Raw genomic sequence first — 21,136 nt, 5'->3', positions numbered from 1 at the left:
TTGAAGGCTCTATTGGCATTTCCAGTTCCCAGCCCCTACAGAGTGAGTAAGCTTGTCAACAGCTTTGCTCTCCAAGCACAGGCAGGGCTCTCCCTTCAGACTAGCGACAAACCCTTCTTGGTGCAAGGGCGGTACCCTTCCTTTCTTCAGTGAAAACTCATCACGTAGATGCCTGTCCTTGTACCACTGAGAATTCAACACGACAGACACCGAGGAGAGTTGCTTTCAGGTAGCGGGTGGGCTTTGAGTGCATAGCCAACAGTGGGGCTTGTTTGCCCCTGCTGCTGTAGTTTGCCCCATGGCGATGGCCAAATTATGGGCTGAATATGTATAATCCCTATTCCACCACAGGCTTATAAGCAAGGCTACCGTATTAAAACCTACGCTTCCCACGCACCATTAACAGGAGAAGCAAAGAGACACCGAGAGCAACAATAACCATCCCTTGGATATAGAGGGCAGCCCTGAACTCAGAAGGGTTTCCTGGCTCTGGAAACCCAGAAGGCACTGAAAGATCTAGAGCAAGAAGTCGTGGAAGCTCCCGCGTTAGCCCTGCCAGGCTACAACAATCAGTTTCTATCAGATTTCCCTGAACAGGAGGGACAGCCGGTTGGCCCCAAAAGGTCAGCAAGGCGCAGCATGTTCCTCAGGAGAACTAGACCTCGTAACTCAGGGCCTGATTTCATGGACTGAGGCTGTTGCAGCAGCAGCTGTGGTGGTGGAGAAAGCAAGAAATAGTGTCCTGGGGCACCTCCTAAGGCTAAGGGTTCATTCCTTACTTCCTTGTCCTCCCCTCCAGAGTTCAAGCAAGTGCGGATGTGCCACTGTGGGGAATTACGTTGGGTTATGGCAATAACCGTACATGGTCATTGCCTTCTTTGGCGGAACCTTCCATAAATGCAACAAGATACACTCAAACCGCTGCCTCATCCCCAGGCTGTCTTGCCCTGGCTCTCTGCCGACAGGAGGGAGCAGTGGGTGGTGTCAGCCTGGGGGGGTGGCAGGAGGGAGAGCGGGCGGTGAGAGGCGTGGGGGTGAGAGGACATGGGGCGGTGATGGGCCCAGGGCTGTTGGGAGAGCCAGCGCGGGCCCCGGGGCTGATGGGAGGTGACGCTGGGTGGCGAAGGCCCAGGGGGTGGCGGGAGGGACAGCGCAGACCTCGGGGTGTGACAGGACACCGGGCAGCGACAGACCTGGGGGGTGACAGGACAGCAGGCTGCTGGAACCCCCTCCCCTAAGGGCCACTCGGCATTAGGGCAACGAGGGCGGGGCTGCCACACCCACATGATGCAGGTCTTTCTTCATAATGTGCTGAGCATATAAGAGGACCATGACACCGCGTGCTGCAGTAGGCGCCATCCCAGAGCAGGCACCGCCTGGCCCCGACCATGTCCTGTGTCCACTACAAGTTCTTCTCCAGGCTGAACTATGATACGGTCACCTTCAGCGGCCTCCACATCACCCTGCGCGACCTCAAGCGCCAGATCATGGGCCGCGAGAAGCTGAAGGCGACCAGGAGCGACCTGCAGATCTCCAACGCCCAGACCAAAGAAGGTGCGTGGGGGCGGCGGGCGCGGGGCCTCGGGGACCAGTGCGGAGCTGCACCCCGGCGGGGAGCTGCATTGCAGGGGGGAGCAGCACCCCAGTAGGGAGTTGCACCCCAGCGGGGACCTGCACCACTGTGGAAAGCGACAACCCGCAGGGGCCCTGCACCACCTGCCCCGGCGCCCCCAGGGGCCCTGGCACCACCTGCCAGACGGTGGGCTGGCCCCGCTGGTAGGTGACGGTGTGGAGCCGGGCAGGCTCACCGGACACCGGCAGCCCTGGGGCAGAGGGCAGCACACAGGCACTGACCGGTGGCGGCATGGCCGTGGTGGTGAAGCGCATGTCGGACACCTCCGATGCCGTCGGCAGCTGCAGAGGGAACCTCTCTGTTGGGGGAAGCAAAGAGGGGTGGTGGGGTGAGCTACTGGTGGGCAGAGCCCCTTGGGGGGTTACCTGGAGGGCAGGAGCACCACGAGGAGCAGGAGCCTGCTGCTGTACCTGCCATGGCAGCGGGTCAGTGTGGGGTTTGTCTGGGGCAAAGAGTGTTCTGGGGTTCTGTCCCCATGGCGATCATTCCACCAGCACCTGCCTCAGCCAGCCCTGCCAGGGTTTCATTTCTCATGCCACAGCAACTGCCCGTCTCAATGACGTCCCATCCTGCTGATGGTTTCCTGTCCTCAATGCTCATTTCTCAACCCGGTGAGGGTTTCCCATCCCCACGGTAACTTTTCATAATGGAGATCTAGTAACAGAAGCAATGCTAACCTAAGCGAAAAGAAAACAGGATTTTAAATATCAGTGGAATATCTGCCCATGGAGTCATGTTCTGCAAAGGCAGAAGTCCCTTCAAAAAGCCTGTGCCTCCTTTTAATTTGATCTGCATTTGTTGAGTGTGTTGAGACGATAAAAGTCGGTGTTACCTATAAAAGGTTGCTTTTCTCTCTGTAAAGGGATTCTCTGAAGTGCTGTGTAATGACATACTGATATACGTTCTTACAAACTGACTACTGCTTTTTTCTGTACTGATGTTGTTTTCAGAATACACAGATGATGACGCCCTGATTCCGAGGAACTCCTCGGTAATTGTCAGAAGGATCCCTGCTGGAGGAGTTAAAGCTACCAGCAGAACCTCTGTTACGTGAGTATCCGTAAAGCGGTGTAGTCTTTGCTAGGGGGTTCAGTGAGGTCACTGGTTTAATGGATATTAGTTTACCAGTGGCGCTCCAACTGCATCTCCCTTGTTAAAGCGGCTGTTAGTTTTTGTTGTCCTGGGGTAGGTTTCAATGGACCTGTCCCAAAGCAGACTGACCTTTTTAGGCCTGCTGGGACATGGGCTTCAGGCTCCAACAACGGTAACTTCTAAGATGATTCTGTTGGGTTTGTTCTTGGGCTTGATTGTTCTGAGACCCGAGCTGTAGATGCTGTTTCCCCCAGGTGGAGAGATGCCTTATGCTATGGGCTTGCTTGTATTGCTTTCAGAGTAAAGACAGATACGCACCGTAGTGTACGCTTAGAATTTGTTCCCATCCCAGAGGAGCCCGATTGTCAGTGTTTGGCTATTTCCTGCATTTGCGGGAGGAGGCAGGATATGGCAGGTACTCTGAGGCCCCAGATCTGGGGTGTATTGGTTGAGATTACAGCTACTCAAACGTGATCCTGCCTACAGGATTGTTGTGGTCATTTTGGGATTTGGGTTTTTTTTTTAGTTGCACTGAATGTGAGAATTTGAGAATGAGAACAGTTTATGTGTATGAATAGATGGCCACATTCACTAGATTATCCGAACAATGTCCTGACGGGCAGGTTTTATAACCTGTTTCACTGCTTGATGTGGGGCACAAGTGCTCTATTTTAAGCTCTGATCACCTTCCTTTCTTTCTCCTTCCAGAAGTCGAACGGAGCCAGTGAGCGCAACACCAAAAGCAGTATGTAAAAGCACAGGGTCACACCTTTTTCTGCACACTGCACTGAATTCTGAACAACGTAGCCTTGTATGAAATTTTCCAAACAGTAGCTTCATATAATTTCTTCCAGTAAAACATAGCCTATGCTGCAAAGACAATGGATTTGATTCAGCATAGTAAGAACTGCGTAATGCCATCATTTGCACAGTTCTCATGGGACTATTGGTATTTGTGCCCTGTCACGCATTGTATTTCATCCTGAATATGCGAGGCTATTTCCTGAATGGCTTTGTGTTGTACAGATAAGGTACGATTGGTTATAGGCGATGTAGGTTCAAGGTTTGCACAACTGGACGTGGTGCCGTGCTCTCCATCTGTCTGTCTACAGCTAGTAACGTGTCTGTTGGCGTAGCTGCTTGTGCGCTTTGTGTTTCTTGCAATGAAAATGCTCCGGAGTGTATTTTTGCCATTTTCACCTTGTATCACTTAGCTTCTGTTTTTGCTTGCTTTGCCCAACGGTTTTTGAAAACGTTCATAAAAAACACCGAGAAACCATTGTTGTTAAACTTGGTACTGTTTCTGGCTTTGACGTGGGGGTTCAAACAAAAACTAAAACTGACATACGCCCTACGTTCTGAGGACAGTTCTGGGCAGCTAAACGAGTCCTTTCCGTGCCTTTGAATACCTGGGTATTTGTTCCTGGAACTGTTTATTTGCAGTGATATTATTTGGGCTCCTCCAAGTACTTGAATGTCTTTAACAGATTGCCCTGAATGTAAATATCGTTGCTACACAAAGTGGTATTCTAAAGTTCTGCATTTGCTCTTCCCGCTGTCTCTGATGCAGCAGCTTCATCTAATAGCTTGTCTGCAAATGAAAATACCTGAAACCCAGTGTACAAATTTTGGCGCAAGGTTAGAGCCTGGGGCCTTTGTGGGGCATTTTTCATCAGGTTGGAAAACACTGTCCTTCTGCTGCTGAAATATAAATAAGTAACAGAAGGAAATGCTTGACTGGTAATAGCCTGGATTTTGATTTAGTCTTCTGTTCAGTTTCTTTAGTTCTCTTTAGTTTCTGATTAGTCTTCCGTTTGAAATGGCAGTTCATACATTGACTGTCGATTCTGGATTTTGGATTATTTGGGGGTTGGGGGGTGTCGAGTCGTGTCCCCGCCCCTCCCCAGTTCTTCTGCAGTATTGCCTTAGGGTGGCAAACAAGTTTCATGGAGATGTTGGTTCTAACTGACTGGTTGGAGGGACTGGCAGGAAATACTTCAGTAGAAATATAAAGGAAACAAAAAAAGACCCAGGGCTGGAGGGCCGTGGAAGGTGGCCGTTGGGCAAACGTGCTGAACAGTACATCAGTTACCCTTCCTGACCCATTTGACAAGGTTCCCTCTCTGAGATACTCTGGAGCAACAAGCTGATCTCAAGCGGGTCTGGTTAGTCTAGTTTCTTCTCATTAACCGCACGGGCACTCTTAAGCTGGCGTAGCTTTGGACTTTGCCTTGAGCAAATGCAAATGACACGAGGTCGGAAATGCCTCTTGCAGTCACACTCGGAGCGCATCGTGCAGACTTTCAGACTACGGTAGAGGTTAACTATTGCTATGTTTGGACTGTACAACTTGAATATGTGTTTAATTTTTTGTGAACAGATGGATGACTCCTCTGCATCTGCTTCTCTGTCCCAGCTTATTCAGGTATATCTATATTCTTACCAAATACTTCAAAAAAAAAAAAAAAAAAGTGTTTGCTTCATATTTTTAAATCTTGCACTGTGATCCAGAGCTGTATAACTGTTGTAATGCGAACAATGCTTTACTTTAATTCTTAATAATGTCAAGTATTTATGTTAACCTTAAAATGTGTGTATGCTTTGATCCTCTCCTGTAAAGAGCAGTTGCCACTTTGGGGAGATAGAAGGGGAGAACCTTACCAGCACCAACGTCACGTTGCACTAGTGCTCATCTTCAAGACACAAAGGAGAAGCACTTCAGAGGCTGTTTGCCCTGTTTCATACATTCCGTTAGTTCTGCTTTGGGGAGGAGCGCTATTTTTACAGAAGCATGTCACTGGCTGTAAGGGACGGACATTCCAGGGGGTGTGGAGCAGCCAAATTAGAGGCGTGCCTGGAACACGGACAATTGCAGGGCTATTTCTGAATTTCTAGTCCTCAGAGCTGCAGATCCATTCTTTGACCGCTGCACAATTTCATCAGCTGTCGTATAGATACAGTGGGCAACACAATCTGATTTCCTTGAACGCAGACTGTGTACGCTGTGATTATGTCCCTAACCGTGTCTAGGAACACACCCATGCCTGTGTGTGGCATGCTGGCGGAGGTGACCTTCTGGAACTCCTGCCACGCCGCGTTTTGCTGTGGAGCTGCTGGCGGTTTTTGCCCGGGAATGTGTAACTTTGGCTGGGAAAGCACTAGTCATTGCGCCTTGTGAGAAGGCGTAGTGCTAGCCAATTCAGTGCCTGGGCTTTAAAGTTACAAAGATCAGAGAAGGCAGGGCCTAAGGCAAAGGAGCTCGTTCTTTCTTCTGTAAAGAAAGGCTGGAGTTCATTCCCAAGACAGAGAAACCTCTCCCCACTAGCCACTTCTTCCCTCTCTCACCACAGACATGAAATTGTGGACACGTGGCAAAAATATTGGAAAAAATAATTCATTTGGAAGGTAGCCACCAGAAGAAACTGGTCTGCATTAGTGCTGTCCCTAAACGTGTCCTTGGTTCTGTAAACTTAGGTGAAGTTTTACTCTAAAATGTGAGAAGCCGTCCAAGAGGTGCACACATTGAAGCTTTTGAGAACATTGAAGTATTTCAGAACAATACAGGAACAACACCTCAGAGCAGCTCAAAACTGTGACTTACTCTACCCTCTTTAGCGCAGACTGGCTCAGCAGGGAGTCAATGTGTTGTAAAAAGTCCTCTGGTTTATTACTGCTATGTACGAAATGCCATATTTGAACTTTCGCCTATCCCTAGAAATGTTTTGTGGGTTTTGGATGTGTCTTGTACATCTCTTGGGTTCAAGCAAATCAGTCAAGTGTCTGTGAAGTTTTCTGTCACGGTTAATGGAAATGATTTCATAGGTGTCGATCTGCATTATGTTACAGTTGAGGAAAAACTGTGTATAGGAAACAACCATTTAATAAAATGCTGAAAGTAGTTGGTTGCTCTTGCGAAGGAATGCACCTAAAAGCAAAGACAGGAGTGGCTGATCTGAAGGCTTGGTGCTGGACGGTCCAAAGAATGTACAGTCCCTCCCTTAGACCCTGCTGGTATCTGCACTAGTGTGTAATTAAAACGTTTGAACAAATAGTACTTTAAAAACCAAGAAATCAGCTGGTTTCCTTCATATGAAGATCTAGTTCTGCGTAAGGCTTGTATTACAATTTGCATGGTAAAAGGACACCGCCAGCTGGAGAAACCTGCAGGTTTTGCTTACCGTAGTTAGCTCACTTAACACGAAGAAGTTAGCAGGGGCTCTAAAGTGTTTCTAACGTGTGTGTCGACTAACGGCCTGTTACACAGACTGCCAGTCTGGCTGAAGCCAGCGCTTCCGAAGAAGACAAAATAAAAGCGATGATGATACAGTCTTGCCGTGCATATGATCCAATCAAGTAAGTGTTGATAACGCCAGATCTGTTCCCCAACGATTACGGAGGAATGCTAGAGATGGTTGTTTTAACAAGAGAGATACATGCACCCCTTTTTCTTTTTCTCCCAAAAACCTTCTAGTTACATGAAGAACAGCCTGGGTCTACCTCCGCCATCATATACTTGCTTTCGTTGTGGAAAACCTGGCCACTATATAAAGAACTGCCCAACAAACGGGGTAAGGTTGGGGGGGGACTTCTGGTGTTACTTCGTTTTTGTTTTTTACCTTGGCAGTGAGGTAACAGACACATGAACACGCATATTAAGACGTGTTTCTCTTGGGGTGAAATAGAGAGGTTACATGGCAAAGTTGCAAAGCCCTTCAAAATTCAAGGGACACCTGCAATTATCAAGGCAAAATTTTCTTTTTTCCAGGCCATCACAACAAACATAGCCAGAGATCTTTCTCTGTCAACTTTCATGCATATTTTTCTGTATTTCACTATGACTGGAAATTTATTTTGGGTTTGAACCCTTTCTAAAGACACTTCACAGCTTTTAGTATTTCGTACAAAACCAGGATGTTTCTGCTGGCCCCGTCTATTGGATATCTGCCTGGTGTAATGACACAAGCCTCTGGCTGAGCGTCCCTGCCATTTAACAACAGTCACGGAGATGTCGTTTTAAGTGTGGGTCTGGAGATACGCCTGCATTTCTTTTCCTGCCAGGACAAGACTTTTGAGCCTGTTCCCAGAATTAGGAGGAGCACGGGCATTCCAAGGAGTTTCATGGTGGAGGTGAAAGATCCCAACACAAAGGGTGCTATGCTGACCAGCACGGGAAAATATGCCATACCAATTATTAATGCGTAAGTATGGGACTAACGGGACTGACCCAGGAGCGAAGGAGAGGAACCGTGCGTCAATGTCCGGGCGGCAATGCAGCCGAGTGGGCCAGCACCTCTAGTTACGGGGGAGGAAGCACTGGCATTGCATCTTAACCTTAACACCCGTGATACTTTCTAATCCCAAGGCCCTAAAATAGGATGCTCCTCCTGTTCATGCCCCTGGAAGCTGCTTAAACTTGTGGCGTGCTAAGAATCAGTATTTCTGCAAAAGGTTTCCGAGGTGTTTGCAGTGGAGTCGTTCTCTTTGAAAGCGCGTTTTGCTTCTCTCTGATGCTGCAAAGGCTCCTTGCAAAAGTTAACAAGTTGCTGTGGGAGTGAGGTTTCCTCCCCCTCTGACTTTTATCACCTCCCCTGTGTGAAAGAGGCTGCAGTTCTCCTGTTGCTACAAACTAAGAAAATACTACTGTGTGCTGACAAGAGCGGCTGCTCTAAAATGCACTCGGTGGCACTTCTGGTGTTCTGCCATGGACCTCCTTTTGTAGAAGCTCTAACATAGACTTCTTCCATTTCCAAAACTTAATTACTCGGAGACTGACTTGATCCTCAGCCTGCCATTTACTTTTACCCTCTGGCAACAGAGGAGAGGTGGGATTCATTTCACACAATTTCTAGCTGTCAAAAAATTATTTGCCTAGTCTGAGCTGATTTCTCCATTGACCCAATGAATGGGAGAGGTCTGCAGCAGGAAAATTGTTCCCCCTCCCTCTTCTCATCCTGTGGCTGTAGAAAAGGAGTTTCAACTAGCGGCCTACGTTTTAGAAGGCTAATGTGGAGTGAGAAGAATTCCACCTGTTCTCTTCCCCTGAGAAAAGCCAAAGCTTGGAAAAGTTCTCCTTGACCCACCTTTAACTTTTTGCTCTCTCCTTCCCCACCCCGCTCCAGGGAAGCTTATGCCAGAGGAAAGAAGGAAAAGCCTCCCTTTCTACCAGAAGAGCCGGCCTCCTCCTCCCCCTCCGATGAGCCTATTCCAGATGAGCTCCTGTGTCCCCTTTGTAAAGATATAATGACCGACGCAGCTGTTATTCCCTGCTGTGGAAACAGTTATTGTGACGAATGTAAGTGTGACCCCATGGCTGTTAATTCAAAACATCACCTCTGATCCTCTGAAAGCAGAAACAGGAGATCAGGAAATTACTGTGTCACCGGTTCTATGTAGTACTTAAGCCCAGCCTGAATAGGAAAGGACTCTTCTCCTATAAAGGGCAAAAGAAAGGCCGAAAGCTTTTTCCTCCTTTTTATGTATCTCGTTAAATCCCCTTCGCACGTGGAAGGACGAGTATGAGAAGAGGGCGTAACTGCGCAGGCGATGACACTATTAGATAGCGAATGCATTTCGTTTGTCCACAGCCCTTTCCCTCCTACAAAATTACAGAGCCAACGCTGGTGACTTCCTGTGGTCTGCAGCAATCGGGTACTTGGGCATTTAATGCACATTCTCCTCCACGGGAGAGTTGGCTGAAACCTTCAGAACTCACACCTGCTAACGGGTTTTTGAGGTCTCTTTTGTTCACTAGCCCTGAGGTTGGTGACTTCTCACTGTACTAGAGAGTGGAAAAAAGGTGAGTCAAGACATCAAGACACCGCCTACTCCACACCTCCAGATGTTACAGGAGTGAAACATCAGGGCTGTACCGTTATTGGCTGCATACTAGAAAATTATTAGGCTACTGAACTTGAGCTTCATGTTCCCAATTCAAGATCATCTTCACCCATTAATCATATACATGGTTTTCTAACTGATGAGAACCCCAAAAACGTCCTTAGTTTGGCTAAAATCTATTTTGACGACTCTAATTGCACACAGGTATTAGAACAGCGTTACTGGATTCTGAGGATCATACCTGCCCAACGTGTCATCAGAGCGATGTTTCTCCTGATGCTTTAGCTGCCAACAAGATCCTACGCCAGGTAACGTGATGGCTTTTCCGTGAACTGCTTGTAAGAGAAGTCTATTCCTGAAAAGCTGAAAGGGAAGAAAACATGAATCGGCAGCTCCTGAAGCAGGGCTAAATTGGACAAGGCTACATTTATTTACTCCTCCAGTGCATGATCCCTTGTTACAGAAGCTTACAACTCCTTAGAGACAGTCTGGCAAATTCAAGTCACAGTTTTAACATGATTGCCTCCCTTTCAAATTCGGTGTTGACACTGAAGTGCTTTAAATACAGACACCCTGAGTTACCAGTCATTAATGCCGGCGCTTAATGCGATGTGTTCCTACCCCTGCCTGCTGATTTATTTTAGGATTGATAGCATTTACAGGAACAGGCGAGTGATGTTCCTCTGTGGAGCCTTTTGTTTGTGTGCCTCCTGAAGTTTCCTATCCCCTTTTTGTCCGTGTTTTTCTGCCTCTAGGCTGTGAACAACTTCCAAAATGGAACTGGCTACCCTCGGCAGCAGCAGCCGCAGCAGCCGCCACCGCCACCACCTCCACCACCACTCCTGACTGTCGGGCCTCCCGCCGCGCTGGTGACGGCCGCTAACCTTTCTAAACCTTCCTCTCAGCCAATCGGCGGGTTGTTGGAGGAGAAGGTTAGTTTGATTTCAGCATAGGCACTGATCCTTGTCTTTTAGCAGAGCTTCGTTTCCAACTCTTTCCAACCGTTTTTTGCCAAGGGCCGTCAGGTTCCGCTACTAAGACAAGCAGCACTGCCGAGTCGTCTGGGCCCCCAAGGACAATCAATACCCACAACGGGTAAGTAACGCTAACTTTAGAATTCCTTTAAAAGTCTTATCTTCAGATAAACTGAATGGGATTTTTTTCTTTTTCCCTCCCCACTGCAACAGGTCATCCAGTGAGAGCCACTACAATTCGCTCAGCAGGTGGCGGATCAGGCTGCGAACTGTAAGTGTCCCACAGAAATTCAATGCATTACTACCGGTAACTGTACTACTACTCCTGGTTAAAGGAGGCCGTAACACGTAACTCCTGCAACAGCTGATTTGCAATGAATAAGTACGCACAGGTAGTTGTGGAGAACACTAGCGGTAATTAATTTTGAAATGGCTTACTTTGAATTGCCTTTAACAAAGGGATCTGTGCTTGCACTAAGATTATTTAAAATAAAACATCAGCACAGGACTGACAAGGGGACTGCCAAAAACCAACACTTTCTGGGGAAACCGTAATCACATACGAAAATTAAATATAATTATAGGATCAAGTGGAAAGCCAGGCTAGAAACTTGGAAGCAGAAACTTTACATGCTAACAAGTTCTTCAATTTGCAGTAGCATCATTACATAAACACATGGAGAGAGGATAAAAAAAAAAACAAACCAAACCAAACAAAGCAAACCAAATTTGAGAGGAAAAAAGTTGGGGAGTGTGACCCGTTTTTCTTTCTTTTTCTGTGTGGTTTTTGTTCAGGTCCAAGTCTCCCTGCAGTGCTTCATCTTACTGTAGAAGTTCGTATACCTACACCAAGTCAAGATCCAGTTCTTCCCCCACTCACTCCTACTCTCGATCATTCAGTCGTTCCCAGTCTCGTTCCTCCCCGCGATCGCCGCCGTATCCAAGAAGAGGCAAAGGGAAGAGTCGTAACTATCGCTCCAGGTCAAGGTCACGCGGCTCTCACCATTCAAGGCTAAGGTCACCCCCGCACAGAAGATACCATTCACGGTCAAGGTCTCCGGTGTTTAGGGGCCAGTCTCCAACTAAACAGACTCTACCTCAAGGGGAAGGAGAAAGGGAGTGTTTTAACAGGTCCAGAGAGGTTCCACCATATGATAGGAAAGCTTACGAGGGCAGATCCCGTGACTGGAGGGATCCATTTGAAAAGGAAAGATACAGAGAACGGCGAGGGAACTCTAGCCACCGGAGTGAGAAGTTTTACAAGGGCTATGCTGTTGGCTGTCAACCTCCACCTCCACAAAACAGAGAGGACTTTTCTCCAGGTAGGTTTGGTCCACCTGGCACCACACAAGAGAATTTGCCATGTGCTCAGGGACGTAGGCAGGATTATCCTGGTGGGCAGAGGCACAGAAACCATCATAGAGCTGGAAATTACCCTGAAAAACCATGTGGAAGGGAGAGCCGTGGCATCAAAGATCCTGAAACATCAAAAAAGAAAGAGGTGGAAAAACCACTGGGAGACAAGAAAGGCAATAAAGATAAAAAGCACCGGAATGAAGGATTTCCAAATGCTGAGTTGTTGGAAGGTGCGAGAAAACCAAGAGAGGCAGCTGCAGCAGAAGGTGTTACAGCGGAGTCTGTCTTCAGGCTCCCAAGCAGAGACGATGCCACCCCTGTGAGAAATGAGCCTATGGAAACAGAGTCTAGTGCTTTCAGACTGGGGTCTGAAAAGGAGGAAGAAGAGAAGGATAAGCCAAAAGCAAAGACTGACAAGGCCAAGCGGAAAGTAGAAGTGGCTCTTCCTCCTAAGACGGACAATACAGTAAAACCAGCTGAAGGTTCCAACGAGAAGGTGGACACGGGTCGTGACAAATCTCCTCGACTGGAACCTCCTGCGAAAAAGGCAAAGGAGGACTAGCCAAAGTCAGGCAGTGTTAAAACACCTTCCTCTTGAAAGGATGAGGGTGTTTTGATGCTGTCCTGCAGCGAGTAGTTGCTAGTTGGGAGGATAGAAGGGGAGTGCCTTATCAGCCAAGTTAGAGCCATTTCTGGAATACGGGCAATTGCATGGCTATTGTTCTCTTTGTTTACTCGCACCTGTATAAACACAAATCGCATGTTCATCAATAAAGTTAACACTCTTTTAGCCTCGCGTGTTCCCTGGCATGTCTGTGTTACATTTCTAACTAGCGTCTCACCATGAGCTAACAGAGATGTCTCAAAAATGATTAGGAAAAATGTGGGGATTGATAAGTCAGATTTCCTTTAAAAGGCAAGCCTAAACTTTGCCCCAAGAGAATTGACGGAAGCAGGAGATCATTCCCAAGAAATAGGGCACATCGATCACATCTCCCTTTCAGGCTGCTGCACTGACCCAGAGGGTAAAATTCCTACACCTCCCCAGCAAGAATCACAGTGACAGAGGGATCCTGGTGGGAGGGGGGTATTTGTGACATTAGAAGGAGTATTAAACCACTCCCATTTTTAATCTCTTCAGGACTATACGATGTCAAACCACCATCTGTAATCACTAGTCATAAATCTCTGCACACTAGTATCTTCAAAGTGGGATGCATATTGTGTGTTTAAAAGACACAAGTTTTTTTACTTTTCAATTCAAGTTTAAAACCTGCAAGCTTACCCCATGCTTCATTTTCCCTCTGGTTGCAAGGTAGGTCATCCAAACAAAGGCCCACCAGAAGTAGATGACCAACACCTGTAGCCACTGCGTTTATTGTATTTCCTACAGTTATTGACCTGAGTTCACTTCAACTGCAATGGTGCATTCTAATATTCCAGCGTACCAATTGCCATTTCCTATGTAGAAGCCATTAACTCAAAGAAAACATAGAAAATCAGTTATATGCAAGAAACTTCCTGGACTTACGTACAAAAGACAAAACTCAGTCTTGTCCTCCCACTGCTCACAGCCCATCAGCAGTGGGACAGGCTTTTAGAAAGTGTTGAAGGGAGATAGTAGCTTAGTAAAAGTAAAAGTAAAAGTCACCAGTCCTCATTTAGAATCAAAATAGCAACCAGGGAGAGCAAAAAAGTTTTAAATGCACACCAGCACTTCCGTGAATGCGAACACAAATTTTAAAAGCCACCCAAAACCAACAGCAGCCTGTTCGACAAAAAACTAACTCCTGCTGAGGAGAAGCGCACGCTGCTCTGGAACACGCAAAGCCGTCTGCGTGCAGCTTTATTACAAGGTCTTTAGCAAGACAGACCTTTCAGCACCTGCAACCCCTCCCAGGACAACCCTGACTGCGAGGGCAGAGGTACAGGCACATGGGGACGCCTGTACTAAAGCTCTACAACAAAAGAACACAGGCTGTCCTTCAGCCTCCGTGCAAAATGCAACACAGTGACAACAGGGAGCTTTACAGCAACAACAAAGTTTTACACAACAATAAAACAGAGAAAGGAGCATCACAAGGTATCCCTTTTTTTCTACATTGTTTTTTTCCCCCCAGAGGTGGGGAAAATACCCAAACCCCTAAGCCCCAAAGTATTCTCCTCTCCCATATCAAGCACTTGCTGTGACTGCGCTGCCTGGCAGTCTACTACAGAATTTACCTTTCCTCTTGGCTACAAGAGCTCTCATCTTAGAAGTGCCCACAGTAACCTAGACAACTTTATATTGTTTCCGACTGCCTGGAAATCAAATTAAATTTCCAACCTTCTCTGCTACTCAAAGTGCTACCAAAAGCGTTTTGATTATTCAAATTCTTGCTGCTCCAAGTCTGGATGACCCTTACGAGGAAAGCAGAAATACTGCCCATACCGTGCTGCAGAATTAGCCACAGTTCAAGTGTTGCTCAAACTTCCTTTTAAGATTTACTTTTTGTTGTACAACTGGCTCCAAATCAACCTTTTCCATTTTTGCATACCATCTTCCAAAAAGGTTTCCTGGTTTTCATGCTTCAGTTTTCCCTGTAGAAGCTCCTGAAACCGCCTATTTTCCCACGACGCTCGGCACTGGCTTTGCATATTCTCCTAGACCACTGCCCACTCATTCTGGGAATGAACACAGGAAACCTGTCTCAGCTCACTGAATCGGAATGCTACCCTTCTGCCTCATACAAACCAGGAAGGTCCGTGAAAATACCGTTCCAGAGTTCTGAAACATGCAACCATCCATTATAAATTTAATTTAATTTAATTTAATTTAATTTAATTTAATTTAATTTAATTTAATTTAATACCATTAATGTTTTCAATTCAGATTTGCTTTTACAAGAATCCATTACAAATGATACTCCATTAACAGTTTCAGTTTCCTGCTGCGTGTCACATGCATATCCAGAGGGCAATCAGAGATGCTTCCACCAAAAAAAAACCCACAAACCAAGAAGAACAACACAATCCACGCCCCCCAATTCTTTCTAAGCCTGAATTTGGCATTTTTAATCTCATTCCTTTACTCTCTGAATGACTACGCATCTACTTGTACACTAAAAGGCAGTCAGACAGCCATGATAAATACCCTGTATTAATCCACCAATGGCTTGACACCTTGCACCAGAGTTCCTCTAAGTCAGTCCTAACCTGTTGTGCTGGTTTTGGCTGAGAAGGGGTTAATTCTCCTCACTGTGGGGGTCGCCTACCTTTCCAGCTTCCCGCGCTCTGCCACGTGTGTGTGGGGGGGCTGGGAGGGTCGGGGCCGTGGTGGGGGCGGCTGACCCCGACTGGCCAATGGCAGGTTCATTCCATACCACGTGACACCATGACCAGTATATTGAGGGGGTCAGCGGCAGCGCGGGAGCAGCGCGGCGTCGGGTCGGCGGGCGGCTGCAGCACGTGCGGTTCATTTCGGCGGTTCGTTCCCCCTCTCCCCTCCCTTCCCCCCTCCCCCGGGGCTTTGCGCCTCTCATTGTTCTCCTTTACATTGCATTTCTGTTGTTGTTTCTTTTAATTTTAATTATTAAACTGTTCTTATCCCGCCCCACGAGCGTTACCCCTCTGATTCTCTCCCCCATCTACCGGTGGGGGAGGGAGCGAGCGACTGTGTGGGGTTGAGCTGCCGGCTAAACCACGACACCTATACAACTTAGTTGCCCACAGACAACAGACCCACATGGAAAATAGTCCAGAAATTAAGGTGCTCATTAAAGCCTTAAAACAGGAGTGACAAAAACTGCAGAGTGGAGTTAAGATTCGATCTGCATTTTACTTTTAAAAAGAATCAGTGTGAAAATCAGAGAAACGCTCAGGCAGATTAAAAACCTATATTAGGTAATGTATAAATGTGGAAGGAGGAGTTACAGAATAAATTCAAAACATATGGGCAGTGGCCAAGTGCCAGATTTATCTACCTGAGTTTGCTTACCCTTACTCCCACTCACCACTTGGAAGTTAACAGCCCAACGAGCAATACCTGTGCCCTGTCTGTGCTGCTCTAACTCATCTCAGAACAGCAAAATGATAGGAAGCAACATGAAAGCAACAGACCAAGCATGCTTGTACTCAAGAGCACTCATCAGGGCAGATTTAATTACCTTGTTCAAATAGCACTGCTTTCTTCACGGAGTCTCAGAAGGAAGATATTAAATGTAGTATCTGATGCACACCATAGATTTCATTACCCTTTACATGAAAAACAGACAAAACCAACACGCATCAGCATTTGACACTAGAGCCGCTTTACCCAGCTACCTCCTAGGGTTATTCTCCAACACGACTATTCTTGCATTCAGGAGTTGCAGTCCCTGTCTAACGTGGCTAAGCTAGCAAAAGTTCCTCAAGTCCGTTCTGTCTGAAATTACGCTCTTTTTTACACTTGCTTGGCGTACCTGGACAGAGGGGCGCAGGCGCTGAGTGTCTCAGTGCAGAGCACACACGCAGCCTTCCTGACAGAGGCAGACCCCAGTTAAGACAACGTTCCCGGCGCACCCACAGCGCTGGCCCCTCGCAGCACCAGTTCCAGAGCCACAAGGGAGAGAAAGGCCGTCTGGAATCACTGGAGGCATCTGGGCCAACCCCCTGCTCAGGCACTGTCACCCAGAGCAGGCTGACTGGCCCTGGGGCCAGGGCCCGGCGGCTGCTGAACATCTAGCGCTCAAACACACTTTTTAAAGAGCCGCCTGACAAGGGGAACTGCAGAAACGTTGGCAGCACATGCAACAGGCCCGGGCTTTTGCTGACTCTCTCCTACCAATTTAAGTATTCTCTCCACCACACAAGTATAACAATACCACACCAGCAAAAGCTTGTCACCTTTCTTTCTCCAAAACTCTGTCCGACAGCTCACTAGGTAGAAGACACAAAGTCAGGGGAAGCCTGATTAAGTTCATTTCACTGTCTTAAAAGAGCAAACCCCAGGCAAATGGATGCAGGAAAACGAGTTGATGCAGGAAGCGAACGAGGAGCCGCCCTCAGCAGAGCAGGACACAGCACTGTGTGCCCAAACGCAGGTGACAGCTGCCAGCCAAGGCCGATACAATCACCCAGACTGGCGGGCATAAGCCGGCACTTGAACCACCGCGTTCAGCCATACGCCCCAAACAGGGTTCAGCCGTCCCCGCAGAATTAAGCCCCTACATTTCCCATCATTCTACCAAACACGATCAGGAAGCAAGTGTTAGACCTGAGAGACGGATGCCACACTTCTTTCTCCTAACCGGGAGTCACAGTTTATTAGGGAGGAAATCAAGCACTTTGCTTTAAGTCAGCAACTTTGCGGTGTGATGCATGCTTCATGCAAAAATCAAGAGGCCCCCACAAAACCTGCTGGATTCCTCTAAAGCTATGCTCTCCCCATTAAACCCAGCCCTCTTCCCACCATCCATCGCCGCTCTGCACAGATAGCAAATTTCCCGCCTCCTCTGTTTGGCAGTTACTCGGGCTGAAGCACAGAAATGGTGGGCGAAGAGCAACGGGGAAGGCAGCAGCGTATGGCCTTTCAGGGAAGGTGTGCCTTGAATGATTTGTTAACCAAATCACCATCAGACCCCTTCTTTCCCAGAGCAGCCCCCCATGCACTGTGGATGACCACACGCTGCAGCCAGTGGATGTCAAAGAAAGCGTTCCCCCCTTGATCAACAAGGCTGGCAACGGGCAACAACAGGCGAGGAGAAGGCTGAGGTACTCAACCACTTTGTTGCCTCAGTCTTCACTGGCAACCTCTCTTCCCACACCTCTAGAGTGCATGCACCGCAAGACAGGGACTGGGCAAGCAAAGTCCCTCCCACTGGAAGAGAAGCTCGAGTTCGCGACCACCTGAAGAACCTGAACACCCATAAGTCTGAGGGACCTGGCCAGATGCATCCCAGAGGCCTGAGGAACTGGCTGCTGTAGCTGCCAAGCTACTCTCCATGATAGCTGAAAAGTCAAGGCAGTCAGGTGAAGCCCCTGGTGGCTGGAAGAAGGGAACGGATCTGAGGGGCGTTCTGTGTGCGCCTGCATCACTGGGTGTACGCTGTGAGTGTGCGTGTGGGCAGACGGGTGGGTGCACACTCCGTGCGTGCATGCGGTGTGTGGGGGTGGGTGCACTCCGCAGGCAGGCGTGCTGTAGGGCATGCATGCACTGCCTCTGTGTGTGCGTTTTGTGTGTGTGTGCCCGCTCTGTGCGTGTGCGCGCGCGTATGCCCGCTGGCCAGATGTGCGTATTGTAGAATCATAGAATAGTTTGGGTTGGAAGGGACCTTTAATGGTCATCTAGTCCAACCCCCCTGCAGCGAGCACGGGCATCTTCAACTAGACCAGGTTGCTCAGAGCCCCGTCCAGCCTGACCTTGAATGTTTCCAGGCATGGGGCATCTACCACCTCTCTGGGCAACCTCTGCCAGTGTTCCACCACCCTCGTCGTACAACATTTCTTCCTTAGATCTGGTCTAAATCTACCCTCGTTTAGTTTAAAACCATTAGCCCCAGCACATCAGAAATATGGAATGGAGCACCTGCTACATCTCTTTGTCCATGGGGATTCACTCAGTCCAAGCCTACTGGTGAAGCCATTACTCACAGCAGTCCTTCCACGCCATAGCCATCACTCCTCTTGGGAACAGACAGGAAAGCTCTGCATGACAAAGGCTGTCAGGACATGCTCCAGAAACAGAAGACCAGTGCAATAAGATCCTCATCACCTAATCGCATACAAATAATTCTAGCTCCATGAAATTATTCTTGAAAATGAAACACACAGAACAGCATCCACCACCAAAGCTCTTTCAGTGGTAGCTTTAATTGCTGCAGAGCTGCAGGCTGACAACCTGACCATCACTGTCACAGGACCCCAAAAGAAATGATAACTGGCAAACAGTAACTCTACCCATAGCCCATATCTATCTAGCCTGGAAAGGCAGATCCCGCTTTTTGGAAATAACTTGGAAAGAAACCAAGTTATTTCGAAGGCCAGCTCAGCCCAACTCATTTTGCTGGGGTAAAGCTGTGCAGCTCAGAGGAAAAAAAGCTGACTTGGGTGCTGGAAAGCACACGAACGTCAGAGTTCAGAGCTAAAAAGGGCAAAAGCCTTGATAGGGCTCCTTTTCACTGTCCTCATACCTGGGTGCATGCTGTGACTTCCTCGTTTCCCTGAAGTCCTCCCAGACTAACCGGGAAGTGGCTTCTGTCCAGGCCATGTGCCATGAAGAGATACCTTTTTGACCACGAAGCAGGTAGCAAACAATTGCATCTGCAGAAGCAAAGGGGTAGCTGCGCCTTGGCTTTGGAGATGCCCGAAGCTGCCCTGAGCCCCAGGAGCCCCTGGTGCCCCAGCATTTGCTTGGCCCTGAAGCCCCGCGGGGCCTGCCAGCGCTGGGGAGCCCTGGGGACAGACGCAAAGGACAGTAGTCAGGCCATGTGGGGAGAGCGATGGGGGTCCTATCCTTCCTTCTGGACACAGGAGGATGCCCTGGGCCACGCCAGGACAGGGCGTCTCTCCCCGCCACGCTCAGGGGAAGGCGAGGCCTGAGGAAGGCCCTGGGCGCTGGGCTCAGCACGGGCACTGGGAGCCGGGGCAGGGCCCTGTCTCCTGCCAGGTGCCGGCCTGGCCGATGCCAGCAGCTCCCGTCACGCGGCTCCTCCCGCCCAGGGCTGTGGCTGGAGCACAGACCGACCCGCATCTTGGGAAAGACTTGCTGATGCAGAGCACACCCAGGGCAGCTCCCCTCGCGGCAGGGCAGCTCCCCGACGCTCCTGCCCCCTGCCCTCCCTCCCTGGCAGGCCCAGCCCCCACGAGCGGCCCGAGGGATGCAGAGCTGCGCACACCGCGATACCGCTGAGAGAGCAGCGCCCGGTGCCATGGCCCTTCCCGAAGGCCGTCTCTGCACAGCCCAGTGTCCCGGGGGGCTGAGGAGCGAGCTGCGGGGGCAGCGGGCGCAGGGCAGCCCTGTGAGGAGAGGCCCCGGCTGCCTGTGCCCGCCCGGCAACAGCCACACCATTGGCCACGGCTGAGCCAATCAGCGGGGCCGGAGGCGGCCAGTCAGTCCCAGCCGGGCTGGGGCGGGGCCGGAGGGGGCAGAGGCCGAGAGGCCTGAGGAGAAATGGGTGAGGGGGTCCGGGGGCAGCCGGGCTGAGGGGGGTGCCGGGGGAGCTGCAGGAGCAGGGATCTGCGGGTGCGGGTGGGTCTGTGGGGAGGGACCTGGAGACCTTGCCCACGGGCCCTGCCGTGGCCCAGGCCACCAGCCCTGGGCCTGAGCGCTCAGCCCCAGGGACGGCCCCACAGCCAGGGGCAGAGCGGTTCCTGCTGCTGCCCCGAGGGTCGCCAGCCCCAGCCCGCACAGCTGGAGGTCAGTGTTTCATGCCCGCAGGGCAGGGGAAGTTTGAGCAGCCTCCTTGCCAAAAGGTGGCCCCAGGCTTTGGAGCAGGCATGCTCTGGTGGGGACAGGCCAGGTGCCTTGGCTGTGCCCAGGCCTTCAGGTGGGTCTCATGCTCAGGGACAAGCTCCTCTCTGTTGACAGCCTTTCAGACATGGGGATTTCCAGACATGGAAGTTGTTCCTCCCTCCTGCTGAAAGCACGCACCGGGGCTTTGTTGTCAGAGAAGCAAGCGGGGAGCGCTCCTGGTTGGATGCAGCTCCCTCGGCAGATGCTTGAGCTCGTCTCTCGGCCCCAAGGTCTGATACGTGCCTTTCCCCCTGCCCAAGCTCTGCCGCCGGCTTTTGGGAAATGGGGGGATGGAGGGTGGATGGTTTTCACGCAGCCAGCAACTTCCAGTCAACCTGTCAGGGAGGTTTTGTTCCTGGTTCTTGAAATAACAAGTTGTTTGGGTTTTTCTTTTTAATATATTACTTCCAAGGAAACTTCTCCAAGGAAAGCGCAGTGTTTAGCTCTGATTGCTCCTTGTGGGGACTGCATCTGTCCTCAGCCAGGCACACAATAGCTTTCAGGCGAGGAATGGGACTATTCCAGGGTGAAGTGAACAATCGGGATCTCAAGCCTGTTTTGTTTAAGGCAACCAGGTGAGAATGTGTGGTTAGAGCTGTCTGTCTTCCTTCCCCTTTTGACTGCAGTGCTCCCCGCTAGTTCTGTGTAACAGTCACTTCTACCCCTCAGCTCCATCAGGTTTGAATTTCTGTAAATTGATGCTGCGCTTTGCACCTGTTTCTACTTGACTCTTCACAGAGTTGAAAATTCCCTCTTCAGATCTGTCTACTTTCT

General features: G+C 49.4%; 1 protein-coding gene across 1 annotated transcript; it reads left to right on the top strand.

The window, feature by feature from the left end:
* The first annotated feature begins 1,388 nt into the window (after positions 1 to 1,388).
* LOC135311295 (E3 ubiquitin-protein ligase RBBP6-like) lies at positions 1,389 to 12,490 on the top strand. Its single transcript, XM_064440420.1, is given in 12 exon segments — positions 1,389 to 1,554; positions 2,584 to 2,683; positions 3,434 to 3,470; positions 5,106 to 5,150; positions 6,990 to 7,078; positions 7,197 to 7,293; positions 7,784 to 7,923; positions 8,845 to 9,017; positions 9,767 to 9,870; positions 10,318 to 10,494; positions 10,750 to 10,757; positions 11,332 to 12,490. Coding segments are annotated over 12 exon segments (2,295 nt in total).
* The last annotated feature ends 8,646 nt before the right edge of the window (positions 12,491 to 21,136 follow it).

The sequence above is a fragment of the Phalacrocorax carbo genome, unplaced genomic scaffold (genome assembly GCF_963921805.1).
Source record: "Phalacrocorax carbo unplaced genomic scaffold, bPhaCar2.1 SCAFFOLD_36, whole genome shotgun sequence".
Lineage (NCBI taxonomy): Eukaryota > Metazoa > Chordata > Aves > Suliformes > Phalacrocoracidae > Phalacrocorax > Phalacrocorax carbo.
The sequence above is the reverse complement of the archived record's forward strand: the minus strand, read 5'-3'. Positions and strand labels throughout refer to the sequence as shown.